Below are 23,086 nucleotides of genomic sequence, written 5' to 3'. Positions count from 1 at the left end.
TCAAAATATTCAATCCACCACTTTCTGTTTGCACAAACTGGGGCTTTATTTCATGTTGTACATAAATCTATGTCACAGAAGATAAGCGCAATTCACATAAGATATTCTATCATTCTTGGTCGTTACCTTTTAACATAATTATCTATTCAAATACTAAGCAACAGTATTGAGTTAATTCTTAAACAGTCACTTAAATACCGCACAAACAATATGGGATCGATGTGGTAAGTTACTGCTATTGTGGAGGCAGGTCTCTGTTCAGCCAATATTTTGTGTCCTTTTGGGTAAAACTGAGTGGATGACTGTATCCGTCCTCTACCATTTGAAAATAACAACAGTACAATATTATACAAGATCAACTTGTGCCCAAAAAGAACAAACACCTTGGGCTCAATATTAGTTATCGTCATCCGCCATGTCGATATCCTCTTGTAACTTCTGCACCATTTTCTCTTCCAACTTTTTGGCCTTTCCTGTAAAAAAAAAAAAAGCACAACATTTCAACAACGGTGAAACACAGACTCGTCTAAAAACTAATTAGGCTACGTTTACACTAGCACGGGTATTTTTTAAAAACGGAGACTTTCCCCTGCGTTTGTGCCTTTTGTTTACACACAATCTCCTATATTACGTAGAGGAGCAGAGACGCATTAGGACTCTGAGGTGAGCCAGACCGCGTCACCGTCGGCATCGCCGGTTTTGGGTCCGACCTGCGGGTGGACTGTTGTCAGGTGGGAGAACTTTGAGAATGAGGTTATTGTCCCCGGAGGAGTGGTGTGACAATTTTAGGATGTCGCGATCATTGCTGCTGTCACTTGTATAGTTACGTCCATACATCGAGGGTGAGAGGTCGGTCGTTGTTGTTGTCGATGAGGATTCTGATTGGCTTGTATGGCTTTCTCCTCCTTCCTACACGGCAGCCCACAGGCTTGGCGTAGTTATGAAGGCTCTCGACAGCTTATTTATGCGGGTTAATATGAATGGAAACTTTTTTGAAAACGATGTGTGCACAAAGTTATTTTGGAAAACGGAGGGGTTTTTAAAAAAATATCCACCTAGTGTAAACAGAGCCTCAAATGTATCATAAAAAACATGCTCTACATTTCTGCACATGGTATACATAAAAATCACTATCATCAAAACTAATAGATTCTCATTTCAAATTGTCACATGATGCCGATGACCACTGATTCTGATTTTACCTGCATGTGGTGCTTTGATAAGGTGAATATTTTTCTTCACTTCGCGGATGGCCTCTTCCTTCTCCAACAGTTTGCCCTTCTTTAATCTGTAAAACAGAGACAAAGAAAGCGTGAATGCAAGGCAAAAATTACTTTTCAAAATGGCTAAAGACCACAATCATCATATGTTGCTACTACCACTATTTACATCACCTTCATGACATAAAACTGTAAGAACTGAAAGATACAACAATAAACCTCACCTGTTCATGATAAATTTGGCCTGTCGTTTGGTTTTTATTTCCTCCACCCTCTTCATGGCTTCCACTGTGAATATGAACAATGAAACATAAATGCTTTGCTCCAAAACAAAACATCGCGACAAAGTGTTCCTGTGAAGTCACACCATTTACCTGTTTTGTCCCAGAGCTGTCTGTTATATTTGACCGGCATGTTTCTGCGTTTCTCGAACTCCAGAGAATTATCCTAGAAGACAGTGTGTTTGGAAGAGGAGTCTCAGTAACACATGTACGTATAAATGGCAGTGAGGTAGTGGTTTACAGATAACCCCGCTCACCACTGTCAGCTCCTTCCCTGATGCCTTTCTGAACGCTTTGGTCCATCTAGTTTTCCTTGGGTTACGCTTCCTCTTGAAATTCCTGTGACATTTTGATTTGCAGAACCTGAAGTTCTACAAAAGAGAGAGAGAGAGAAACAATTAACTCAATTAGACAGGAGTTGAAGTGGATGTGATCATGTAGACATGTGTAGAGCTTTGGAGTGCTGAATTTTAAAGGGACGTTACAAATTTAGAAATTAAAATTTGATAAATATGAAACACTTTTTACATATTCTAGCACACAGTGATAGTGGCATCAATGTCTTCTTAAAAAAAGAGAAAAAACCCAACGAATGACATTGTGTCACACCTGTATACTTAATATAGGTTCACTTTCAAAATGTTTAATAGCAAAATGTTACAGAGCTATTTAATGAGTCAGGATAGAGGCTATTGATGAAGACTTGGTCCAATGTGGTCTACAGCATAAATTAACAACAACAAAAACAATAAAAAGTGAAATGTCCTCTTTTAGTATGATCACAAAACAGGTTGCAGGTTTTCATCTTTAGCCTCACCGGAATTTGGACCAGATTTAACACATCAGGACCATGTTATATGTTCGTTATATAAAGAAATTGTAAGAGTCTTAAACGTATGTGACAAGAAAGCCACGATCTGACTAGTCTAGTATCATTTTAAAAACAAGTTTATAATGTTTTTGTTTACACGTCGAAATGTATTCAACAGTTGCAGTGCTTTAGTCAATACGACAACATTTTTACCAGCAGTAAAAGCAGCAAACAGAGAATCAGCAGTGTCATTTCCTCAACTTTCACTTAAACTGACGGTAAATTGCAAATAGGGAAATAACTTCAGCATCGTTTGGCTAATTACACTTAACAAGACAGTGCCAGAGTCAAAAACTGTTGCATTGTCAAACATTAACTTGTAAGTAGTAACAGAAACTGTGGACGTGATTATTCGTCAACAAAAACACAGCTCCCATCTTCAGTTTCCACGTCGAGCCGTTAGGGGGCGAACTATTACCATGGAAGAAAACTCTGGCCTCGTTGGTTAAATGTCCTCCATTATTGTTCGCTCGGTTACTAATACAGCACGGGCCTAAGGTTTAATAGAGAATAAAGATAACGATAGAAAACGTCGATTCCACCTTGTAACTTGTGTTTACGACCGAGTTTATCGGCGTCTGTCAGCTGTTAAACGTTCTATGTCGGCCCACGTGAGTGAGAAAGTCCCGCACGTTCTGTTAGCATGCTAGCGACCACACACCCGACAGCAGAATACCAACGTCCGATGAAGAAACACGATTATTCAGACACGGAAACGGACACATACCTTACAGTCGTTCCGTACAAACATGACCCCGTGCCCGGGGTACACCGGCCCCGAGCAGAAATAACACTTTTCGATGCGCATTTTTCACAGCACAACTGGTGCGCGTGGACACCGTCGAAAACAAGACCGAGCCGTTTTCTTCTTCTTCCTCTTCAGTGATCCGCGCGTACTGCCCCCTGCTGGACATTCTGCCCCACGCCACCTCCAGCCAGTTACCAACCAGAAAACAAATTCATCACTTGTTAGCCTAAACATTTGAAATGTGTGTACCTTTCAGCAGTGCTGCACTAGTGGTTGAACACTGGCAATAGACAATAACAATTTAAATCATATTTATAAGTCTTCACTGTATAAAATTGACTTTTAAATCAGGATGTATTATATTTATTTTCTGTTATTTGTTTTCCTTTTCTTATCCAGTGTGAATGTACTGTATGTGTGGTTGACTCTGAAGTTACTGGAGGTGGAGTTGTGTACATTTAATTTACATGTAATTTATGTTTATTTAGCTTGAACACTTTAATTAATTGTTTGGTACTGTATATTGTATAATTACAATTGTGAGTCTTTTTTTCCTTGTCTGCTGTGTATATTGTGTGCATTTAAAAAAAAAAAAAAAAAAAAAAAATCCAAACGAAATAGTTTCTTTTTAAAGAAACTACAAATCCTCTACACAAAGCTGACATTGTTACTCACCAGATGTAGTCATTAACTGGACCTGTATACAGTACAGGGGCTCCACATAGAAAAAATAATCTGAACATAAAATTGTGCTTCCAGCAAGATACAATAATAATAAGATTCTATAGACATTGATATTAGAGTTGGCCTCAGAACTGCATCACTCCGGCTGTATACTTTCAGGTTATCAATGAAGAATTCAAGAAACACTCATAATGTATTTTTAGAACAATTTTATTATCTAGTATTTGTGATCATCTTGAGAGTATCAAAACATCTTTTGCAACATTTCAACACATAAAATACTTTTGTTTTGTTGCTCACTTGAATTAAAAAGATGTACTTTGGTATTCAAAAGCAGACATAAACCCATAACTTAAATAATAGCATGAAAGTCTACAATCAAAAACTACATTTAACACTTGAATCGAGTCAGCAAAAATTACCAGTGGCTTTCAAATTATTATTATTATTGTTTATGTTATCAAACTGACAAACTTTGAACCGGACGTTTGCTTTATTAATTTAATAAATGTTCTATGTAATCTAAGATCAATTCAGGTGAAATTTCAGGTTGATAAAAGGAAGACAGCAGAATGATTTTTGACATCTCAAGCTTTTCAAAAAAAGAACTATGTAAAATGCTTTTCTAGCAATCAAAACCATGGGAAATCTATCACGTCTTAATTTCAAATAATGTAAATGAAAACCAAAGAAAATCGCTAAATAACAGAGACTTCAAGTTTTCTTTGGTTAGGATAATTTGTATTACAAAGATATAAAAAATGATTATGTTGCTGTTCACACGTAGGGTTTCATTTATGATAGTCAGAATCCTTCACTGTCACACCTGGACAGGAAATACTATAGGGTGATGAAATCTTCCCTATACAGTTAATATTGAACTGTGACAGATGATTCTCTCCATCCCAAGAATAAACATCATCATCATCATCTGTCACTGGGAGGAAACACTGCATCTTTGGTCTGTGAATAATCTCCACCTCATCACACCAAGGATCACCTGAATTAGAAGCCGTACCCATCCGAGGAAGCAGACAACTCTTTGGATAATAGCACCGGCGTCACCGCTGCATTTAGCAATGGCATAGAAGGCAAATGGGACACAAGTCCAGGAGACCTGCGCTAAAGCTTTCACCAGAATAAAGCATCGAGGAAATATACACTGAGAAAAGCATTCAAACCATTATTCTGAGAGAAATTTACATCATTGGCAAGAACTATATTTTTTTGGCAAACACACGCTCAATATACATCCACTATATTTTTGGTTGCCTTAGAATATCTTCTGTATTTTTTCAAAAACTCTTTGGGTATAATTTCTCCTGTCTTTGGACCTCATTATCTCTTTATGCAAAGCCGTTTTTTCATATTAAGGCCATATTAAAGCTTTGAGTTCAGTGCACCAAACATGTCAAACGATATATGTTAAGTAAAGCTCAAATAGTATGACAGTATCTAATGCACTTGTTCTTTTCACACCTACGCCATTCATAAACATACTATATGAAACAAAATCTCTTTCAACCATGAAAACAAAAGAGAAAGAATTAAAAAAGAAAAGAGGACTTCGTGTTAGAAATGTCCTAACAGAGGATAAAAGATGTGGCAATGACAGGTTTTCACCTTGTCCCCTGAGCGTGAGATCATAATACTGCACTGCAATACATGTGGTGAAAAAAAGAGGTAGTAACGTATGTACAAGAACAGAGCACTGAGGTAGATAATCAGTCAAAAGGGCTCTACTGCAGCCTTCACTCCAGTGGAAAGTAATTAAATATAACAAAAAAATGTAACACAGTACATTTCTGACATTCTTTTTAACATTCATCGTGGGTGAGCTTTGGTTTAGGACAGACGACACCTAACACAGTCAAACAGGTAGAAAGTTGTAAAATAAATGGAAATAAAATGCTTTAACGATCATTCATACAATATCCTGAGGATTGAGCCGAAGCAAGAGCACATTGCCTCCGTCTCAGCAGCAGGTTTTTGCGGATCCCTTTGTGTCTTAGGAAATAATCAAGGCTTTAACTTCAAGGAAGCAAACGAGGTAGAAGTGGTGTAGTTCCAGCTGCTGCAGAGCAGACACAGGCCTGGTGAGGTCAGGATTCAGCCGTTTGGGTCACGTGCAGAGAAGGATTAGAGCCATCCAAGGTGCCGCAGAACTGGGAAGCAACAGCGGCGGAGTGATGGAAGGTATGACTCGGCATCTTTTCATTTTCCACTTCAAAAGACTGTTTTAGCTCAGTTACAGTGACACCATCATCTGACCCAAAAGATTCTGGTCTGGAGCTTCGGCTTGTGGATGGATTGCTCATCTCTTCGTTGGAGTAGTTTCCAGAGTCTCCCGTCTCCTGGCTGCTCTCACTGCTTTGGGAACTCTCTGAATGAAGTGGTCCAAAGATGATCTCCCGTGATGAAGGCTGCAGGGGAGCTGAGGCGTGTTTCTCATCGTACCTGAGAACGGTTTTTCCCGGCTCATACAGGCTGGCTCTCGTCTCCAACTAAGAATATAAAAACAAGACAAGACATGAATTAAAATAAACAGAAATCTGAATTCAAAATAAAGCTGATTGATTGAGGATGATAAATCTCTTACATCACTTTCAGCTGGATTTTGCGTTTCCCTCTTGAACAGCAGCCACCTCTTGCCTAGATTCTTGTTGCTGACTGGACCGGCACTATTTATGATTATATTAGATCCACCCTAGAACAATATGAGAGGGACAGATGTTGAAGAGAGTACAGAGTTCCTACACATTTTCCATTTCAAAATTCCATACTTCTCTGAGGATTTTTCAGTCAATATTAAACATCTGAATACCAATTGTTAGATGCTTATTATGTAAATAAATGGTTTTAAAATCCATCACTAATTTTTCATGAAGCCATCCCTCGGAAAACTAGCATCGACCATGACACTGTCGCGGCCGACAATAGGTGGCTGGCTCGACGACACGTATGGAAAGTAATAAATAAATGAGAATCGCAGTCAGTAACAGTAACCATGGTAACTCGACACCATTCTACAGCCAGCTTGATTAGTTTCATATCATCTACAGGTAAGCTATGTTGCTTATATTATAAGCAACATATAAATATATATTAATATATTTAATTTTAGAAAGTGAGATAATAGTCTGGAAACAACACTAACATTCCATAATTTCCCCTGTTCCTTACTTATCCAGACCTGGAAATTACTCTAATTAAATTCCATACTTTTCCATACTTTTCCATGCTGCGCAGGAACCCTGAGAGTAATATGTTAGCATATTACGTCTTTTAAAAAGTTAGATTACATTAATTTCTACTTGGTAAATACATCATGATTCTTTTAGAACTGAATACAATTAATTAAAACAAAACTTAAAACAGGGCAGCTACTCAAAGCAAAATAAATCGTCTCTTCCAACATTTCTTTGCTTCCGATGTGACCTGCCAGGACCTGCTGATCGTCATCATAAGATAACCTCTACAGGACAAAAAACAAACTGAAATCTGGTAACGCAGCTTTACTTTGCTTAGTAATTGCAATATTTTTACTGTTTTGGAAACTGTAATCCCTTACACTACTTGTTATTTACAGGATTATATCACTGAGTAACTTGGTATTGACCAATTCATGTGTTTGATAAGTAAAAATCCAGTTGTCATCAATAGCTCATTTACTCCCTTTACCTTGAATAATAATCTACACAGACATTTACTCATGCACATGGTTTGTTTCCACTCACCCTGGCATCAAAAAAGTGAGCACTCATCATGGGTAAAAGCGCCTCCACGTTCTCTGGGTGGAGTTCAGTGGGCAGGGACACACCAGCATGTGGACCTCCACCAGCTCCTACAGCCGTCACTTTGTGACCAGAGGACTTTCTGTTCACAAACATCAGAAACATACCATTGTTCATGATTCAAAACATAATTATCAAATGTTTTTAAAATGTTTAAAAATGTTCACATCCAGTACCTTGGTCTGCCCTTGCTGATAAGGATTAAGGCACACATAATAATACAGGCCAAGGCGATGCTCACACCAACGATGATCCCCGTCATTGACCGCTGGTCTAAGTTGTAGAGACCGTCTGAGAGCACTGGAAGATAAACAACGCGGTGTTTCAGGTGGTGAATAATTACGAGACGCACATATAAGACAAAGGACAGACTGCAAAGTTCTGCTCCTCAAGTGAGTGACGACATATTTGGGCAAAATTGAGGAAACACCAGAATCTGATGCCTTGACAACACTTAGTATATCTTGAGTTATTGTGGCAGAAAAAATGGAAAATGTATTAGTGTAAATTTAAATGTGTAGTAACTGCAAAGAGCAGCTGTAACTGTCTTTGAGTTGTTTTTGTAGTTACTTACTGCTCTTTGTCACACAGAACTGTGTAAATGATACCAAAGTAAACTAATAATTCTGATTCTAGAATAAATATTAATAATAACAGACACACAGTGAAGCAGAGAATCAAATTATCGAAAATGTTACATAAACTAATAATAATAAGTTGATTTTAAACAAAGGCTAAAGGCTGGTTTTTTCATTATTTTCAGGTTTGTGTGTATGTTTAACACATTTTGTGGCCAAATACTGTGTATAAAAGAGAACAAATTATATTGTGAATTTTCAATTGACCAACTTTGATAGAAATCTTAAAATCTCCTATCCTCCTCTTCTATGCATCTGTAGTAACTACTCACTGCCATTGTGGGGCAGTAATGCTGTTTACTTTCTAATTATTAGAGGAGCATTGTGTGTAGGACTAGAAGTCCTTTAAAAAAACACTTAAGAATGTATCTATAATACTAAGAAAATGTGTATATGTTTGAGTGCTTGGTGATGTTTACCTGTTGTGTCTGGAAAGCTGTCAGAGTGCCGGGGGTTCTTGCTGCGGTGAGAGTTTCCCCACTTCAGGGGCAGCTCCACTATGTTAGAGAAAGGCCCCACGCCAACCTGATTGGAGGCAGAGATCTTCACCAGGTAGACGTTACCTGGCTCCAGCTTCTCCAGGAGGGCCATTGTGTGGCTCCCTGTAAGTGAAAAGCAAGGATTAGACACTGATGCACATTAAATAACTGAAGAGAAGATATGCCATATCCTCTTATAACAGTATCACCTAACAACCCACAATTAGAAATGGTGAAAGAACACCCATATGTAGTCAATGAAACTTTTATACAGGATTATACCACATATCTGTAAAATAGTCAGCACATTTATATCCCTATAAGAAAAAATAGCATCATTCCATTAACTTCCTGGGCTTGGTTGTTTCACAATAAGGTTTTATTCTTGCAATTCCAATAGGAAAAATGTACTACTCACCCTCCCTCTGCAGTTTTTGCCAGTGTCCTGCAATCCAGGCCTTCTGGGAAGCATACATGATGGTGTAATGTGTAACAATCACATTGGGCTCCGTGGGCTCCCTCCAGGACACCAGAGCGGTGTCGTCCTCGATCAGAGTTACTCGCACTCCTGCAGGTGGTTGGCTCGGTGCTGTACACAAAGCAATCGCATTCATCACAAACACGTAGAGTACAATTTAACTGAGAGATGTCTTTGTCGTAAAGGAAACAGTGGGACAGTGAATGATTTAACTTGTTACCTGCAGGCAGGGTTCGATGGTAAACAACGGAACTCCAGGGACTCGACATCTGGTCGACGTGGAGACGCACGACAAACTCATAGCGAGTGTTTGAATCCAAATTCTGAACCACCACACTCTGTTTGGTCCTGTGAACAAACAACATTCTTATATCTCGGACAGAGAACAACGTACAGCTACTGACTGTATAAGCTGGTCAACTCTGAGGTAAACTCAAATGCTCAACAATGAACAATATGCACATTATTCCACATGTAAAACACAGCATATTTTGGTTTTGCTTCTCAGCTTACGTTTGTATGTAGCGTATGGCGGAGGAGTTGTGTGTGCCCACAGGTGTACAGCGGACCGTGTAGCTAACAGTCTTTGCTGAGGGGAAAGCAGGACGGCTCCATCGCAGTGATACTGCAGACGAATTGTTGGCCAAGACAGTCACTTGATGTGGAGCTGGAAGAGCAGCTGCCAGTTGATCTCTCGCCGCTGAAATGATACATTTTCATTACATTTTTCAGATTAAGAAAATCGATTTGATGTTTAATTAATGTATCACACACACAAAAATGTACTTACACACACATCCCGGAGTGCTAACTGTTTGGTCTGTCTGATAGCCATCTCCAGCTTGACTGACAGCCAGAATCTTGACGTGATATTTTCTTCTTGGATCTGAAACAAAAACAAATGGTTTTCAGCTAAAACAACAAAGAGAGGTGGCTCAAACTACCATTCATGTAACTGCACAGCTTCCTCCAAATAAATACTCCAATAGGATCTAAATACAACGAGTAATTATACTAAAGACTGAAAGACCGTCATCATCATTAAAACACCAAAATGAAAAATATCAACTAAAGAAGCTTCTATTTGTAAAAAGGCAAACAGACAATCTGAGGGTGAGTTTTTAGGTTGTAACTGGTAACCTCTCCTGCATGGACAACACATAGTCTACTGAATCATTATTGAAGCAGCCCAGTAAACATAGTGATATGATCAATAAGCCCTATTGAATTGATCACAAAAATGTGATGTTTGCTTTTTCCAAGTTGTTACAGGTATAAAAGCAGCCTGCTGCTGATAGGAGCAGATATATGATAAAAAAGTGTTTATTTTTACATAGTAATTATGCACACACTGTATTAAGGACTAGCTAAAAGACTTTGGAAAGATCAATAAGGGAGGAAGAGGCTGGAAGCCTTTTGCTAAATATGTGCATCACATTTTGTGCTTTACCAACAAAAAAACCCCACAACTGCCTCAGCCCCTAAATCAGGACGTTTTAGTGAGTGTTAAGATTTGTTTTATGCGTCCAGTGTGAAAGGTCAGCGTGTGGGTATTGACCAGTGAAGGTGGTGTGTCCAGGCCTGTTGTGGGGGTTGGGCCAGGAGCAGCTTTCAGCTGCTGGGTTTCTACGCCCATGGGACAGGGGGGTTTGACTGGGGTCACCAGGTCAGGCCAAGATAGAACAGAAAGAATCTGGGTGCAGGACTGTGTTGGAGGAGCCGGGGCCCCTTTTGTTTCCCCTTTCACATTCTTCTTAGTGGCCGTGTGCTTTAGCTTTCAACATGGAGCGAACGTGGCTCCAAATCAGAGATTATAATCATGAGAATAAAACTTGTTATTGCAGAATATGGCTGTAATAGTGACGCCAATTGTGACTGTGAATATGGATGTAATACTGACATCACACAAGCAAGCAACTGCTACATAAACACTCAAGTTAAAATCACTTACTTACAATCCACCATTTCTGTTTTAGTTCAAACTGGGCTAAAAACAAACTGTGCTTTTTTTCAACTAAATATTGTGATTTTTGCTCAGTGTGGTTTATAATAAATCTACAAGTTTCTGCTGTAGGTTATTTGCATGGACAGCAAAGACAACCAGTTTGGGTTGGGTTCTCATCCAAGACTGCTGTCGCATGGTTAAAGGTCAGTTGCCTGGTCCAGCTTTGGCCAATCCCAGGAGTCTTTCTTTATGTGTTCCAGGGTCCAGCTTTGGGGGGGTAGTGACCAGAGTCACACCAGGCTGGCCTGGCCCTGGATACAACACAATGGCCAATGGGGTAATTATGCAAACTGCATGATGGGAAAACTGTGGTGGGAGGGACATCTGGACCCTGACCTCTAACCCTGATCTCACACAATACTGCAGCCAGACTGGTGTGAGCTTCTGGTTAGGCAAGAAGGGTCAGTCAGGACAGAGAGTGAAAATGCAAATGCAGCAACTGCCCAGTGGATGATGCAAATACAACCAATTTGGTCAGAAGTTTAGAGAACTAGAAGGTTACAAGAGAGGATCACTCACCAAGGCCACTGATGGTGTAAGTGTTGATTTGAGCATGCAGTTGGATATTGGGCTGCTCTGGTTGACCCTCTTCATGGTAACACAGCCGGTATCCCTGGACAACCACAGAGTCTACGGAGGTTTGCCAGCGAGCCACAATGGAGTTGCAGTTAAGTGGCTCAAGTTGAAGCACAGGGGCTGAAGGCACTATGATGGAGGAGGAGGAGGGACAGCATGGAATCAATAAACACTCGTATTTATAATATTACTAAGCAACAAAGAAAGATCAAACCTCCTAACAATAAAAGCACTACAGGACACTAGGGACAGAAAAATGTGGATAGATTGAATACTGAAAGTTTCAGCTGCCTTAATAAAAAAAACACTCTGTATTTGCACCTGGGCATGTAGCAACAATTGCCTATGTACACATTATCCTCAAATCATGAATCATCAATGCGTGTAATACTCTGGGATCTACATGGTCTCCTAAACCTAAAGCTTAGCTCCTAAAAACAAGAAATACAACTTTGGAGGACACACAGCCTCCCCCAACACACCGGGCCATGAAATAAGGCTATTCTGTGTCCTCCATAGATGCCTGAGGCCCTCTCTTTATGACCCATGACTGAGGCCGCTCTAACATCACTGACAGCAAAGGGCAAAGGTTCCTGGGTAACCAACACAAAGACTGTGGGACAATGCAACAAGAGCAAACCCAAGTCATAGGCTGGCCGGCCACTCTGCGTGAGCTCTACTCATCTACTTGGTATTCTAAGAGCAGAAAAGCACTGATGTGACAAAAGCAAATCAGCCACCATACAATTCCGTTACTCTATAGAATGTTTTAGCATTTGAGAGATAAATTAAAATCTAGAAAATCACCACATAATGATATTGTACAAAAAAAGTCACATATGCCTCTATGTCGCCAGCTCTCAAAGTGTTGTGGCATTTCCCTCCAAGTCTTCTTCAGGTTTACCTTTGATGCTGGAGGCCTTGGGTGTGCGATGTGAGGTCCAGGCTGAAGGCTCACACCAGCCCACACGAGTGGCTGCAGCCATACGCAGGAGGTAGATGGTGTCAGGCTGCAGGCTCTCCAGCAGATATTCGGTGCTGTTCTGCGGTAGCTCCACAGAGATGACGCTGTTGTCTGCAGCTGAACGATATGATAGTCTGTATGCAGACACCTGACCACGGCTCACCTTGGCCGGCAGTGGCTGCCAGCTCACCTGGATATCAGTCAGGCTGTGGCTGGTAAGGCTCAGCTCTGGGGTTCGTAAAGGCACTGCGGACAGAGGAGAGTGTCACAAATGTGCTCGACACTAATGTGGTGTTGAATTTCTTCAAAACACAACCTTGACTGTCATACTTCTATCTATAAACTAAACAAAACTAATGTTAGAGAGAGGATTATACAAGAAAGAATGTGCCACCCCCCCTATTTCCACTCAAAATGTCTTCTGTGCACACATCCCTTGCATGCATGTTAGCTTAACTACCAAAGTGATTTACTGCAAGGAATGCTGAGGAAGTCTCAGTGTTCCACACTTACCATCCTCCAGGGTATGTTGACTGACTTGGTCCGACATACGACTGGCTCCCATTGGCATATAAGCCACAATGTAGAAACTGTAGTTTCGAGCTGATTCGAGGTCGTCGATGATATAACTGGTTGTGTCGTTGCCAATGACAACTTGGTATTCTTCGTTGTTTAGCCCTGACATACAACACATCAGAAACAAATGTTCAGAATTAGTGTAGTTTCTAAATGGCACTCTATCACAACTGCTTTCGAGCCTTTTAAAGCAAACTCAACTAAACATTTAATAACGTCTTTACTACAAAGGCAGACTCGACTACAACAAGGTCTTATCAAGGTTATTTCACTGATCTGCTGTAAGTTAAATAGCTCTATACATCACTAGTTTGCAGGACCTTTAAAAGTGACTATGTCCCTTTAACTGCAAGAAGAATGAGTTGGGGGTGGACAAAAGGTTGGCTAAGCCTGTTGTTATTTCAGAAGTTGCCATTCGCAGTCCTCCTTGACCCTGTGCTCTGTGCAGCATCAACAGATGTCCTCCACAAAGCTGAGCTGATCACATGTGACAGAGTGAGGTCTCTCAGTGTGCTCATCTTGCACCTCCTGACACATTAATCCTCATCCATTCTCAACAAATTTGCAAATCCTGAACCATGTTTGGACTGATTACTCCTCTCAGTCTCACCTTCAGCCTTCATGTAATGTATGGAGTAGGCGATGACTTTGTCTGCATTGTAGAGTGGTCTCTCCCAGGCCAGTAAGATAGCAGAGCTCGAGATGGTCTCAGCATGGACATTTCTGGGCGCACTGGGCCTGTCCTCAGACATGACAACAATAAGGCGAGCCAAGGACAGCACAGAGCCCTGTTCACTCTCTGCCATGCATTGGTAGATGGCATCATCCTCAGGAATGATCTGGGTAATAACCAGTTTACTGTGAACCAATAAAAAACAAAATCAGCACAAAACAAAAAGAGCAACTTTTGTGCATAAGATTTTAATAAATATACTAGTATTAAGTATTTGATTGTGGACAATACCTGTGATACATTTTAATCCTTCCATTTAAGTGAACCTCTTCTCCATTTTTTAGCCAGCTGATGCGTGGTGGGGGAACTCCCTCTGCTTGGCACATAAACCTGGCAGTACCTGCTCTTGGACGAGTCTGGCTCTCAGGCCTCTCCACAATGTTTGGTGGCTCTGAAAAAGAGGTGCAAGAGAACATGAGAAATGAGAACACTATTTCTTATTCATGTACTTATGCATAAAACATTTACTGTGCCGCATGTTGTACACTTAATCTGTCAGCATGTGTTGACTAATACATTCACATACAGCATCTTATGCACACAAAAAATACATTATTTTCAATCAGATGAACGCCCAAATGATTGCAACATGTATCGGTTGTTTTCCTAGGTGCATCTACTTGGCACTGAGATGAAAATATGTAAATTTTTTTGAATGCAGTGACTGCTTTCAAAGACTGCCAGATAAAGCTCCATAATTGGTTGGTGAATTATAGGAATACCCCAAACAGACAAACTTTCTTTCTTTTTTCTCCTCTGATGTATCGAGCAAAGCAAAGCCAAGCAGAATGCAAGTTTCTGGGTTAATCCATTTTCTTTGTTTATACTTGATTGTCTAATTAAATCAGTGAAGATGCAGCAACTTCAGTCATCTCTGCAGCTCCATAGTCTTAGTTGCTTTGCAACTATGAATGCACAACTAATTACAATTAATTAATTACAAGCACAACCCCATAAATGCTTTGGTTAAACACCTCTGAATTCCTCCAGGTGGTTTTTAAGGATTTTTCAAGCTGAGGATAAAAATCTACTACAGTGGACAATAGCTTTAGCTTTGGAATAAGGACTACAAGAATTTGGGAGATCTACTTATGAAGATTTATGTAGTTCAACGAAACAAGTGTTTACAGTACCTAGAACTGTGATGTTGGCTGCAGCAATGGTGTAGTTGCGGGTTCCAGGAGTGGTGGCTCTGCAGAGGTAGATTCCACTGTGCTTGGAATTGACGTCAGCAATGACCAGGTTCCCATTACCCAGCACTTTGGCTTTGTACACATCAATGGGTTTGCTGTCAGCGCGGCTCCAGGAGATGATGGGGCAGGGGTTTCCTGTGGCCACACACTCCAGAACCACAGTTTGGTGACGAGAGATTGTAACATTCTGAGGTCCAGCAATGATTCGAGGCCTCTGACGTGGCTTAGGTCCTGCACCTTCATAGGAAAGGATAACATATTAAGAATAACATGTTAAAAAAGTTGTCTTAATAGTATTGTAACCCAGGGTCTGTAGGCTATGGGTTGTATGCGATTGCAATTACACGGAGGTACACCGCCATGAAAGAGACTCAAAAGCGAGAGCAATGTAAATAAAATGTAAAGAACCGATATATACACATGAATATTACTGCACTTGTAGCCAATATACTGTATTACATGCACTCTATATATTTACCATATTAAACAATTAATAAACGTAATGCCAAAATAGAATAACACAACTTAATATGAAACTCTTTCATGTCCTGTGTAACCGTTTAGTCTCTTCACCTTGGTTGACTGTCAACGTGGCTTCTCTGCTCTTCAAGCGGCTTCCAATGTTGGTTGCCACACATCGATACTTCCCAGCATCTTCCAACTGGATGTTGTGAATTTGCAAAACTCCATTGGGCAAAACTGTGATTCTACAAACACACAAAGGCAACACGTGTTCAACCAGACAGCAGAAACCGAATTAGGCACACCATTAATAGGATCAGGCTACTGCAGGTACCTGTCCGTCTGTAGTGGTAATGTGCTTTTGTTGAACTCCCAGGTGATGGTGGCAGGAGGGTTGGAGGCGACTGCACAGGAGAATCGTGCTACTGACCCCTCAGTCACCGCCACAGGCACAGGATGCAAGACAAACTCTGAGATTCCTGTGGAAACATTTATGAATGATCAGTGATCTTTGTTTTAGTAGTGGATGACTGAAGTTGTCACTTTACAAGTTTACTGTTATGGTCCCACACTAAACATAGCACCTTCTTTCACTTGTGTTAAAACATCATACATTATGCATGCAAAGCAATGCCTGTGATGGATGTTAACTGCTTCTATGAAAGGAATTGATCTGCGTAAAGCTCCATGATCTTGCTTTTGTGCAGATGAGCTATCAGCCCCACACTGACCAGCTGGGCCAATCAATGCAATCAATGCAAGAATGACACTGAATGATGCATTGTTATGGATGAAAATTAATCAATCTCCTTTGCATAAAAGGGATTATAAGGAACCACTAGGAACTGAAAATATCAAAAAAAAAATTGGTGGTATTAAAGTAAATTTATACGTTGCAACAGTCACTGATGACAATTTGATTTGGTCAGCGTCATGTCACATTTATCTGACATGCACATGTTAAAGTTACGTAATGTATGTTTTTATTCAAGACTTTGTGTGTCACGTCACGTGTGAAACAGATTTTTCCCTAGAACTGTGGACATACTACTAAACCCATAATCCCTCAAGGATTATATCGCTCCAGGACAAGTGCAATGTACACTGATGTTGTTCTTTATGTATTATTTGATTCTAATGATTAACAATTTGTTACCTTTTGTAAATGTGGGTAAAGTATCTATCTATCTATCTATCTATCTATCTATCTATCTATCTATCTATCTATCTATCTATCTATCTATCTATCTATCTATCTATCTATCTATCTATCTATCTTGTTAAGTGCTTGTTTTGCAATAACTAAAACAGCTAAGTCACGCTCTGTTTGTGTGCATTAAACAGGTCTTTCAATAATCCCAAATTAGAAACCATTCATCTGCATTAGTGAAGAGTACACTCTGTAAGATATGAACAGTGACCTTCATTCATTAAGGTGATAACTCTCTCTCTCCCTCCCCCTCACTCACAGGAAGGAAGTCAATATCATGTTAAAGAAAATCAATGGCCTGTTCTCCCACTGAAACTGCACTTTTAAATCCTGCGCTTTAGGGGTTTCCAAATTAAAGAGCAATCCCTTCATTTGAGAGCTAATCTCATCAATATTACACATGTGCACCAGCAGTTACCATGTTTATGTAAAGGACGTTGGGTGGTTCGGTTATACCACAGGCAACAGTTGCAGTAAGTTTTGGTTCAGGGATAAAGCATGACTGAATAATTTTAAATGGAAAACACAGTGTGAAACATTTCAATCAGGGAATCTGATCAAACTGATCTATGCCATTTTGGAAAATGCGATACATAAATGTTAGGAACAATTCATATCTTCAAATTCACATGCTTGTCATTAATAGTTTGATTTTTATCTTAACTTATTTTAAACCTAACAGTAAATACTAAACTACAAATTGACTTAAAGGTTTATATCACTAATGTCAATTAGATATTTGTACCCTAATCATTCAGCCCTGACTGAATCCTTGTGGTAAAATACACCGTTCTGCAGATCTGGTGAGAATCGTGAGAGGTGCTGGTGAGAAGTTCAAACAAGATGTTGTTTGCTTTCATATGAGAGATAACAGGCCTTTTCCACTGTTGCTGGGGAAAGATACGTATGTAGGTGGTGGGTGTGGACTGCACAGACTGGCCTGCTAATTTGGTCACCTCTGTTATACAGAACAAATCAATGTCTAGGTCAAAACAGCACAAAGGTTTCCCTAAAGAGGTCAGAGTGCACCTCATCCCCCCCGTGCATTCAATTTTAGCCCAAACTGGACAAGAGACCTAAGTGTGTTTACCAGGAGGCCAAAAAAGAGAAAGTTGTGAATCTAATGTTGTTTAATGCCACTGCAAAACGCTATGGTTCTTAAAAAACAAAACAAAAAAAAACATATTAATAGTAAGTTATTTACTCATTTTGTGTGTATTTTTACTAATTTTTAAATAATATTGTAAGAAATACTGTATATGAGTGTATCTGACACTGTGTGTAAATCTAAGAAGTGTTAAAACTGCTGGTCTTGTCCTTGGACTGCAAAAAAACCAAATTTCCTGAACGTAAACATGCTTTCAAATGACCAACACTAATCATTGTGGGATATAAGGCCTGTCCATTCACTGGCCTTTCTGCAACAAAAGGCCTCTGCATGACAGGGCAACAGAGGGACTGAGCCAATGAAAGGGATTGTGGGTTTGGAGAAAGAACAGCAGGGCAGCCATGGTGGAGCAGGACTGTGACATCACAAAGCCTTTCCCTGCTGACCCCTGGCCTCCAGGACCTCTGGACAGAAGGGAAGCAAAGGCGAGGCGAGGCCCATCCTCCACTCCCCACCTACAGCTGACCAAAAAACCTTTAACCCTTTCACTGACAAAGGCTGGACTTTTTAGATTTTTTTGTGTGAGCAACTTACAGGCAACTTTTTTTTCTCTCATTGAGACAAACAGTTGAAACAAAACTGTTGTGTGACAACTGTGTTGTCTGAAAACATTGCTAAGATTGAATTTCCTGTTTGTATTGTAACTATTTCCCTGCATGATACTTCTATGTAACTCTTCATCATTTTGTTTTAGGGCTGGGATCCTATGTTTTTGTCACAATTCAATTTGTGTTTGTCTTTTTGATTTCCTGCAATTAATTATACTTTTTTCATAACAAAATCCTTCCGGTAAGATTTCCAATTTCCCATCCCTATTTTGCACTATTAAGAATTAGGACACATAACTTTCAAACTTCAGTGTCATGGTCAAAATCAGGACATTTTCAGAAGACGATGGTGATCCCTGACATCAGTCATGGGATAGCCCTCCCTAGATCTGAAAAAAGTGACCATGGTAGACCAGGCCCAGTGAATAGACACAGCTGCCCTGTCCGCTGATAAGTGGACAAACAAAATGCTCTGAAACCCTGGCCTTTTCTTCTGGGTCAGTCAGGGGCACTCCAAACAAAGGCTAAAAGGCAAATGGCTTTTCAGGGATTCCTCTGTGTAGCAGACCATTCAGCAATCACACAGCCACAATCTGCAGTGACAATGCAATCCCCCACCAGCATGCAAGAGAGAGAGAGAAGTTTGATTTCTAACATTACTAACAATGTTTCCTGAGCCCCAGCATGCATGTTCAAGTGGAATGTTTCCTAAAAACCAGGCAAAGATATGGCACTCACACACACTCAGGGTTGACTATTTATGGAGTATTTACAAGCTTTTAGATAGACTCTACATCTATCTTTAACTGTCTGTTAAAATGTCCCTACAGCTGAACTGACAGCTTTAAACCCAAGCATGGCAAAGTCAGACCAACTTCCAGTTACATGGAATCCTAGACTTAAGAGTCTTTTTTTTTTCTCTGTAAAGAAAAAAAAAGAGAAGTGTGGGCAACATCTGCTTTCCATCTCCAGGTTAATAACCCATGAACTTGCTATTCTAATGCCTTCATGATGACACCACAGACTAGATATCACCAATTTGATCTTGTAAAAGACAGGAATAAAGTCTTTCTTGAGGTTGCTCCATACTCACTTGCGATAGTCAGACGTGATCTTTGGCTTAGGATAGCTCCATATTTGTTCTGGGAGAGGCACTGATAGAATCCTTCATCTGAATCCTCCTTGGTTTGCTTTACCTTTGGTATGTACAAGGAGCCGTTTGGCAGAAAACGTATGTGCTCGCTTTCTGCCAAGCGGACTCCATTTTTGAGCCACTTGATGGTGACTGGAGGCTGCCCATGTGCCTGACAGTCCAAGACAGCAGGGTCCTTTGGTAGTAAAGTCACATCACTGGGCTCCGTGATGAACGACAACTCGCTGAAACATAAAACACCTGCAGGGAAACAATCGGAACATTAGTCAACTAAACACCACGGACTAGATATCACCAAGTCATGTATACCTGACTTAATCTGATGCACAGAGTGTCATTAAAACTATACCAACTAGATAGATGCTCACACCTAAAAAACAGCCATAGTTCAAACTTATACACATTTGAAACTCCCTAAAACATTACTATTACAGGAATGATGTTGACCTTAATGTTTAGGACATTGTTTATGTCTTGACACTATTGCTAAAGTAACAGGTTTACTATTAGGTATTAAGTACTACTATGATTTCTAAAACCAAAAAAAATAAGAAATATTCATCAATCTGCTTCTCATAAACATATTGTTAAAAAGTATAAAAGAAAGAGAATAGATTAAGAACTAACACAAGGACAGAATCAGAGGACCAACAGTTACGATGTACGATGATGCGCGTGCTTCGTTGGATAACTGCAGCTCGTACTGCGCTCGCGACACTTTTTACGCTAACAAACAGACACAAACAAAGAGACACTTACCCGATAAAGGAAGAAACAAAACAAAAAGGAGCCAAAGCTGACAGATTTTCATCTTAAACTTGGCCATTTATCCGGACTGTTGTGTCATTATCCTTCCCCCGCACCGCGAACCGCCGCTCTCCGGCGTGTTGTCCGTAGCGTAGATGCCCAACACTGAACTGAACTGAACTGAAGTGAAGCGCTTGTGACGCAGCAACCACGGGCTGCAGCGGGGGCCGGGGGACCCCGTACCCCGCCCTCTGACGCATGCGCAGTGTGTGTCCGTGTGTGTGTGTGTGAGTACACTTGTACTTTGTTTGTTGTTGTTTCTTTTCTGACATAAACACCACTTATGAGGCAGAACAGGTTCAGTTTAGGGCTAAGATTTGAATTGCAGTTAGGGTTAGACATTAACTGATAATGGTTAAGATTAGGAATGACACTTTGTCTTGGCTGAAAAAATGAATGAAAGTCAATGCAGTGTCCTCAGAAGAGTAGCTGCACAGCTAGCTGTGTGTTCCTGATGTTAAGATAAGATAAGATAAGATAAGATAAGATAAGATAAGATAAGATAAGATAGCTTTATTTATCCCACAGTGGGGAGAGAACAGGGTTTCAGCAGCTCCGTATACAGATAAACAATTACACAATATTATAAAAACTGTACACGGAAAGAAATAAGATAAGAGTGAATGTAAATAAGGTGCGTATTAGGTTAAGGTAAAAATAAGACAAATCTAGGCAAACAAGACAAACAGGACAACAACTGTAAACAATAACTAAACAGACCAGTAAAAAAACAAAAACTGTAAACAATAACTAAACAGACCAGTAAAAAAACAAAAACTGTAAACAATACTTTAACAGACCAGTTAAGTTATGGGGACATTTTAAGGTAAATTATGTAGATTAGGTTTAGGGTAATATTAAAATAGCAAGGTTAGTTTAGAGTTATGCATCAGTTCACTTACACTGTAAGTTATTTCCAGAATTTTACAGGCGTTAATGGTACATTTTACAATAAACTGCATTATCGTCATGTCACAACCTGGATAATTCACATTTTTGTGTTTTATTGTGAAATGGGCTATTACAGGAAACACTCCTATGATTCTCTTCCGCAGTTGTATGCAGTATTTATAAATAAATTACTGCCAATTCACATTAAAATGACATAACTGTGAAAGTGCACTCAATATTACAGAGTGCACACAATATTTATACAGCACAAACACAACTTAATCACTGTAATATATGGCATTAGTGTGTACTTACAGTTAACAGCTGTCATGTACAAGCTATGTCGTGTAAAATTATACAGTTACCTACTAAAAAGTGTAAATATACACACAGTAATTTGCTGTGTGTTCCTGATGTTATGGGGACATTTTAAGGTAAATTATGTAGATTGGGTTTAGGGTAATATTAAAATAGCAAGGTTAGTTTAGAGTTATGCATCAGTTCACTTACACTGTAAGTTATTTCCAGAATTTTACAGGCGTTAATGGTACATTTTTCAATAAACTGCATTATCGTCATGTCACAACCTGGATAATTCACAGTATATTACTATATTTGTGTGTTTTATTGTGAAATGGGCTGTTACAGGAAACACTCCTATGATTCTCTTCCGCAGTTGTATGCAGTTTTTTATAAATAAAATACTGCCAATTCACATTAAAATGACATAACTGTGAAAGAACACTCAATATTACACAGTGCACACAATATTTATACAGCACAAACACAACTAAATCACTGTAATATATGGCATTAGTGTGTACTTACAGTAAACAGCTGTCATGTACAAGCTATGTCGTGTAAAATTATACAGTTACCTACTAAAAAGTGTAAATATACACACAGTAATTTGCTGTGTGTTCCTGATGTTATGGGGACATTTTAAGGTAAATTATGTAGATTAGGTTTAGGGTAATATTAAAATAGCAAGGTTAGTTTAGAGTTATGCATCAGTTCACTTACACTGTAAGTTATTTCCAGAATTTTACAGACGTTAATGGTACATTTTACAATAAACTGCATTATCGTCATGTCACAAGCTGGATAATTCACATTTTTGTGTTTTATTGTGAAATGGGCTATTACAGGAAACGCTCCTATGATTCTCTTCCGCAGTTGTATGCAGTATTTATAAATAAAATACTGCCAATTCACATTAAAATGACATAACTGTGAAAGTACGCTCAATATTACACAGAGCACACAATATTTATACAGCACAAACACAACTAAATAACTGTAATATATGGCATTAGTGTGTACTTACAGTAAACAGCTGTCATGTACAAGCTATGTCGTGTAAAATTATACAGTTACCTACTAAAAAGTGTAAATATACACACAGTAATTTGCTGTGTGTTCCTGATGTTATGGGGACATTTTAAGGTAAATTATGTAGATTAGGTTTAGGGTAATATTAAAATAGCAAGGTTAGTTTAGAGTTATGCATCAGTTCACTTACACTGTAAGTTATTTCCAGAATTTTACAGACGTTAATGGTACATTTTACAATAAACTGCATTATCGTCATGTCACAACCTGGATAA

At 39.4% G+C, this 23,086-nt stretch overlaps 2 protein-coding genes across 2 annotated transcripts; both read right to left on the bottom strand.

Annotated features, from left to right (window-relative positions):
• Positions 1 to 28: 28 nt before the first annotated feature.
• On the bottom strand, positions 29 to 3,240 carry rsl24d1 (ribosomal L24 domain containing 1). Its single transcript, XM_083893521.1, has 6 exons — positions 3,100 to 3,240; positions 1,759 to 1,872; positions 1,595 to 1,667; positions 1,445 to 1,508; positions 1,203 to 1,288; positions 29 to 473 (listed from the first exon to the last, which is right to left on the bottom strand). The coding sequence occupies exons 1-6, from the start codon at positions 3,178 to 3,180 to the stop codon at positions 397 to 399; spliced, it is 495 nt and encodes a 164-aa protein (XP_083749647.1). The 5' UTR covers positions 3,181 to 3,240; the 3' UTR covers positions 29 to 396.
• Positions 3,241 to 5,906: 2,666 nt separating this feature from the next.
• On the bottom strand, positions 5,907 to 20,607 carry LOC310930634 (protogenin B-like; the record flags this gene model as incomplete). The annotated part of the gene is made up of 19 exons (XM_083893669.1): positions 5,907 to 6,308; positions 6,404 to 6,511; positions 7,542 to 7,680; positions 7,775 to 7,898; positions 8,656 to 8,838; positions 9,134 to 9,304; positions 9,414 to 9,541; positions 9,707 to 9,893; positions 9,984 to 10,079; positions 11,718 to 11,903; positions 12,679 to 12,984; positions 13,252 to 13,416; positions 13,925 to 14,172; positions 14,279 to 14,438; positions 15,181 to 15,477; positions 15,814 to 15,947; positions 16,037 to 16,181; positions 19,722 to 20,021; positions 20,541 to 20,607. 19 exons carry the CDS (start codon positions 20,605 to 20,607, stop codon positions 5,907 to 5,909), a joined length of 3,546 nt encoding a protein of 1,181 aa, XP_083749795.1.
• Between the last annotated feature and the right edge of the window lie 2,479 nt (positions 20,608 to 23,086).

The sequence above is a fragment of the Microchirus variegatus genome, assembly GCF_963457635.1.
Source record: "Microchirus variegatus genome assembly, chromosome: 8".
Classification (NCBI taxonomy): domain Eukaryota; kingdom Metazoa; phylum Chordata; class Actinopteri; order Pleuronectiformes; family Soleidae; genus Microchirus; species Microchirus variegatus.
Note: the sequence above shows the minus strand (reverse complement) of the source record. Positions and strands in the feature narration are given on the sequence as shown.

Excerpts from the sequence above, each read along its gene's own strand:
- rsl24d1 (XM_083893521.1), bottom strand. The coding sequence starts at position 3,180 with ATGCGCATCGAAAAGTGTTATTTCTGCTCGGGGCCGGTGTACCCCGGG. Across the intron at positions 1,509-1,594 it reads ACAGCTCTGGGACAAAACAG|TGGAAGCCATGAAGAGGGTG; the intron begins GTAAATGGTGTG and ends TCATATTCACAG. Across the intron at positions 1,289-1,444 it reads GCCAAATTTATCATGAACAG|ATTAAAGAAGGGCAAACTGT; the intron begins GTGAGGTTTATT and ends TCTGTTTTACAG.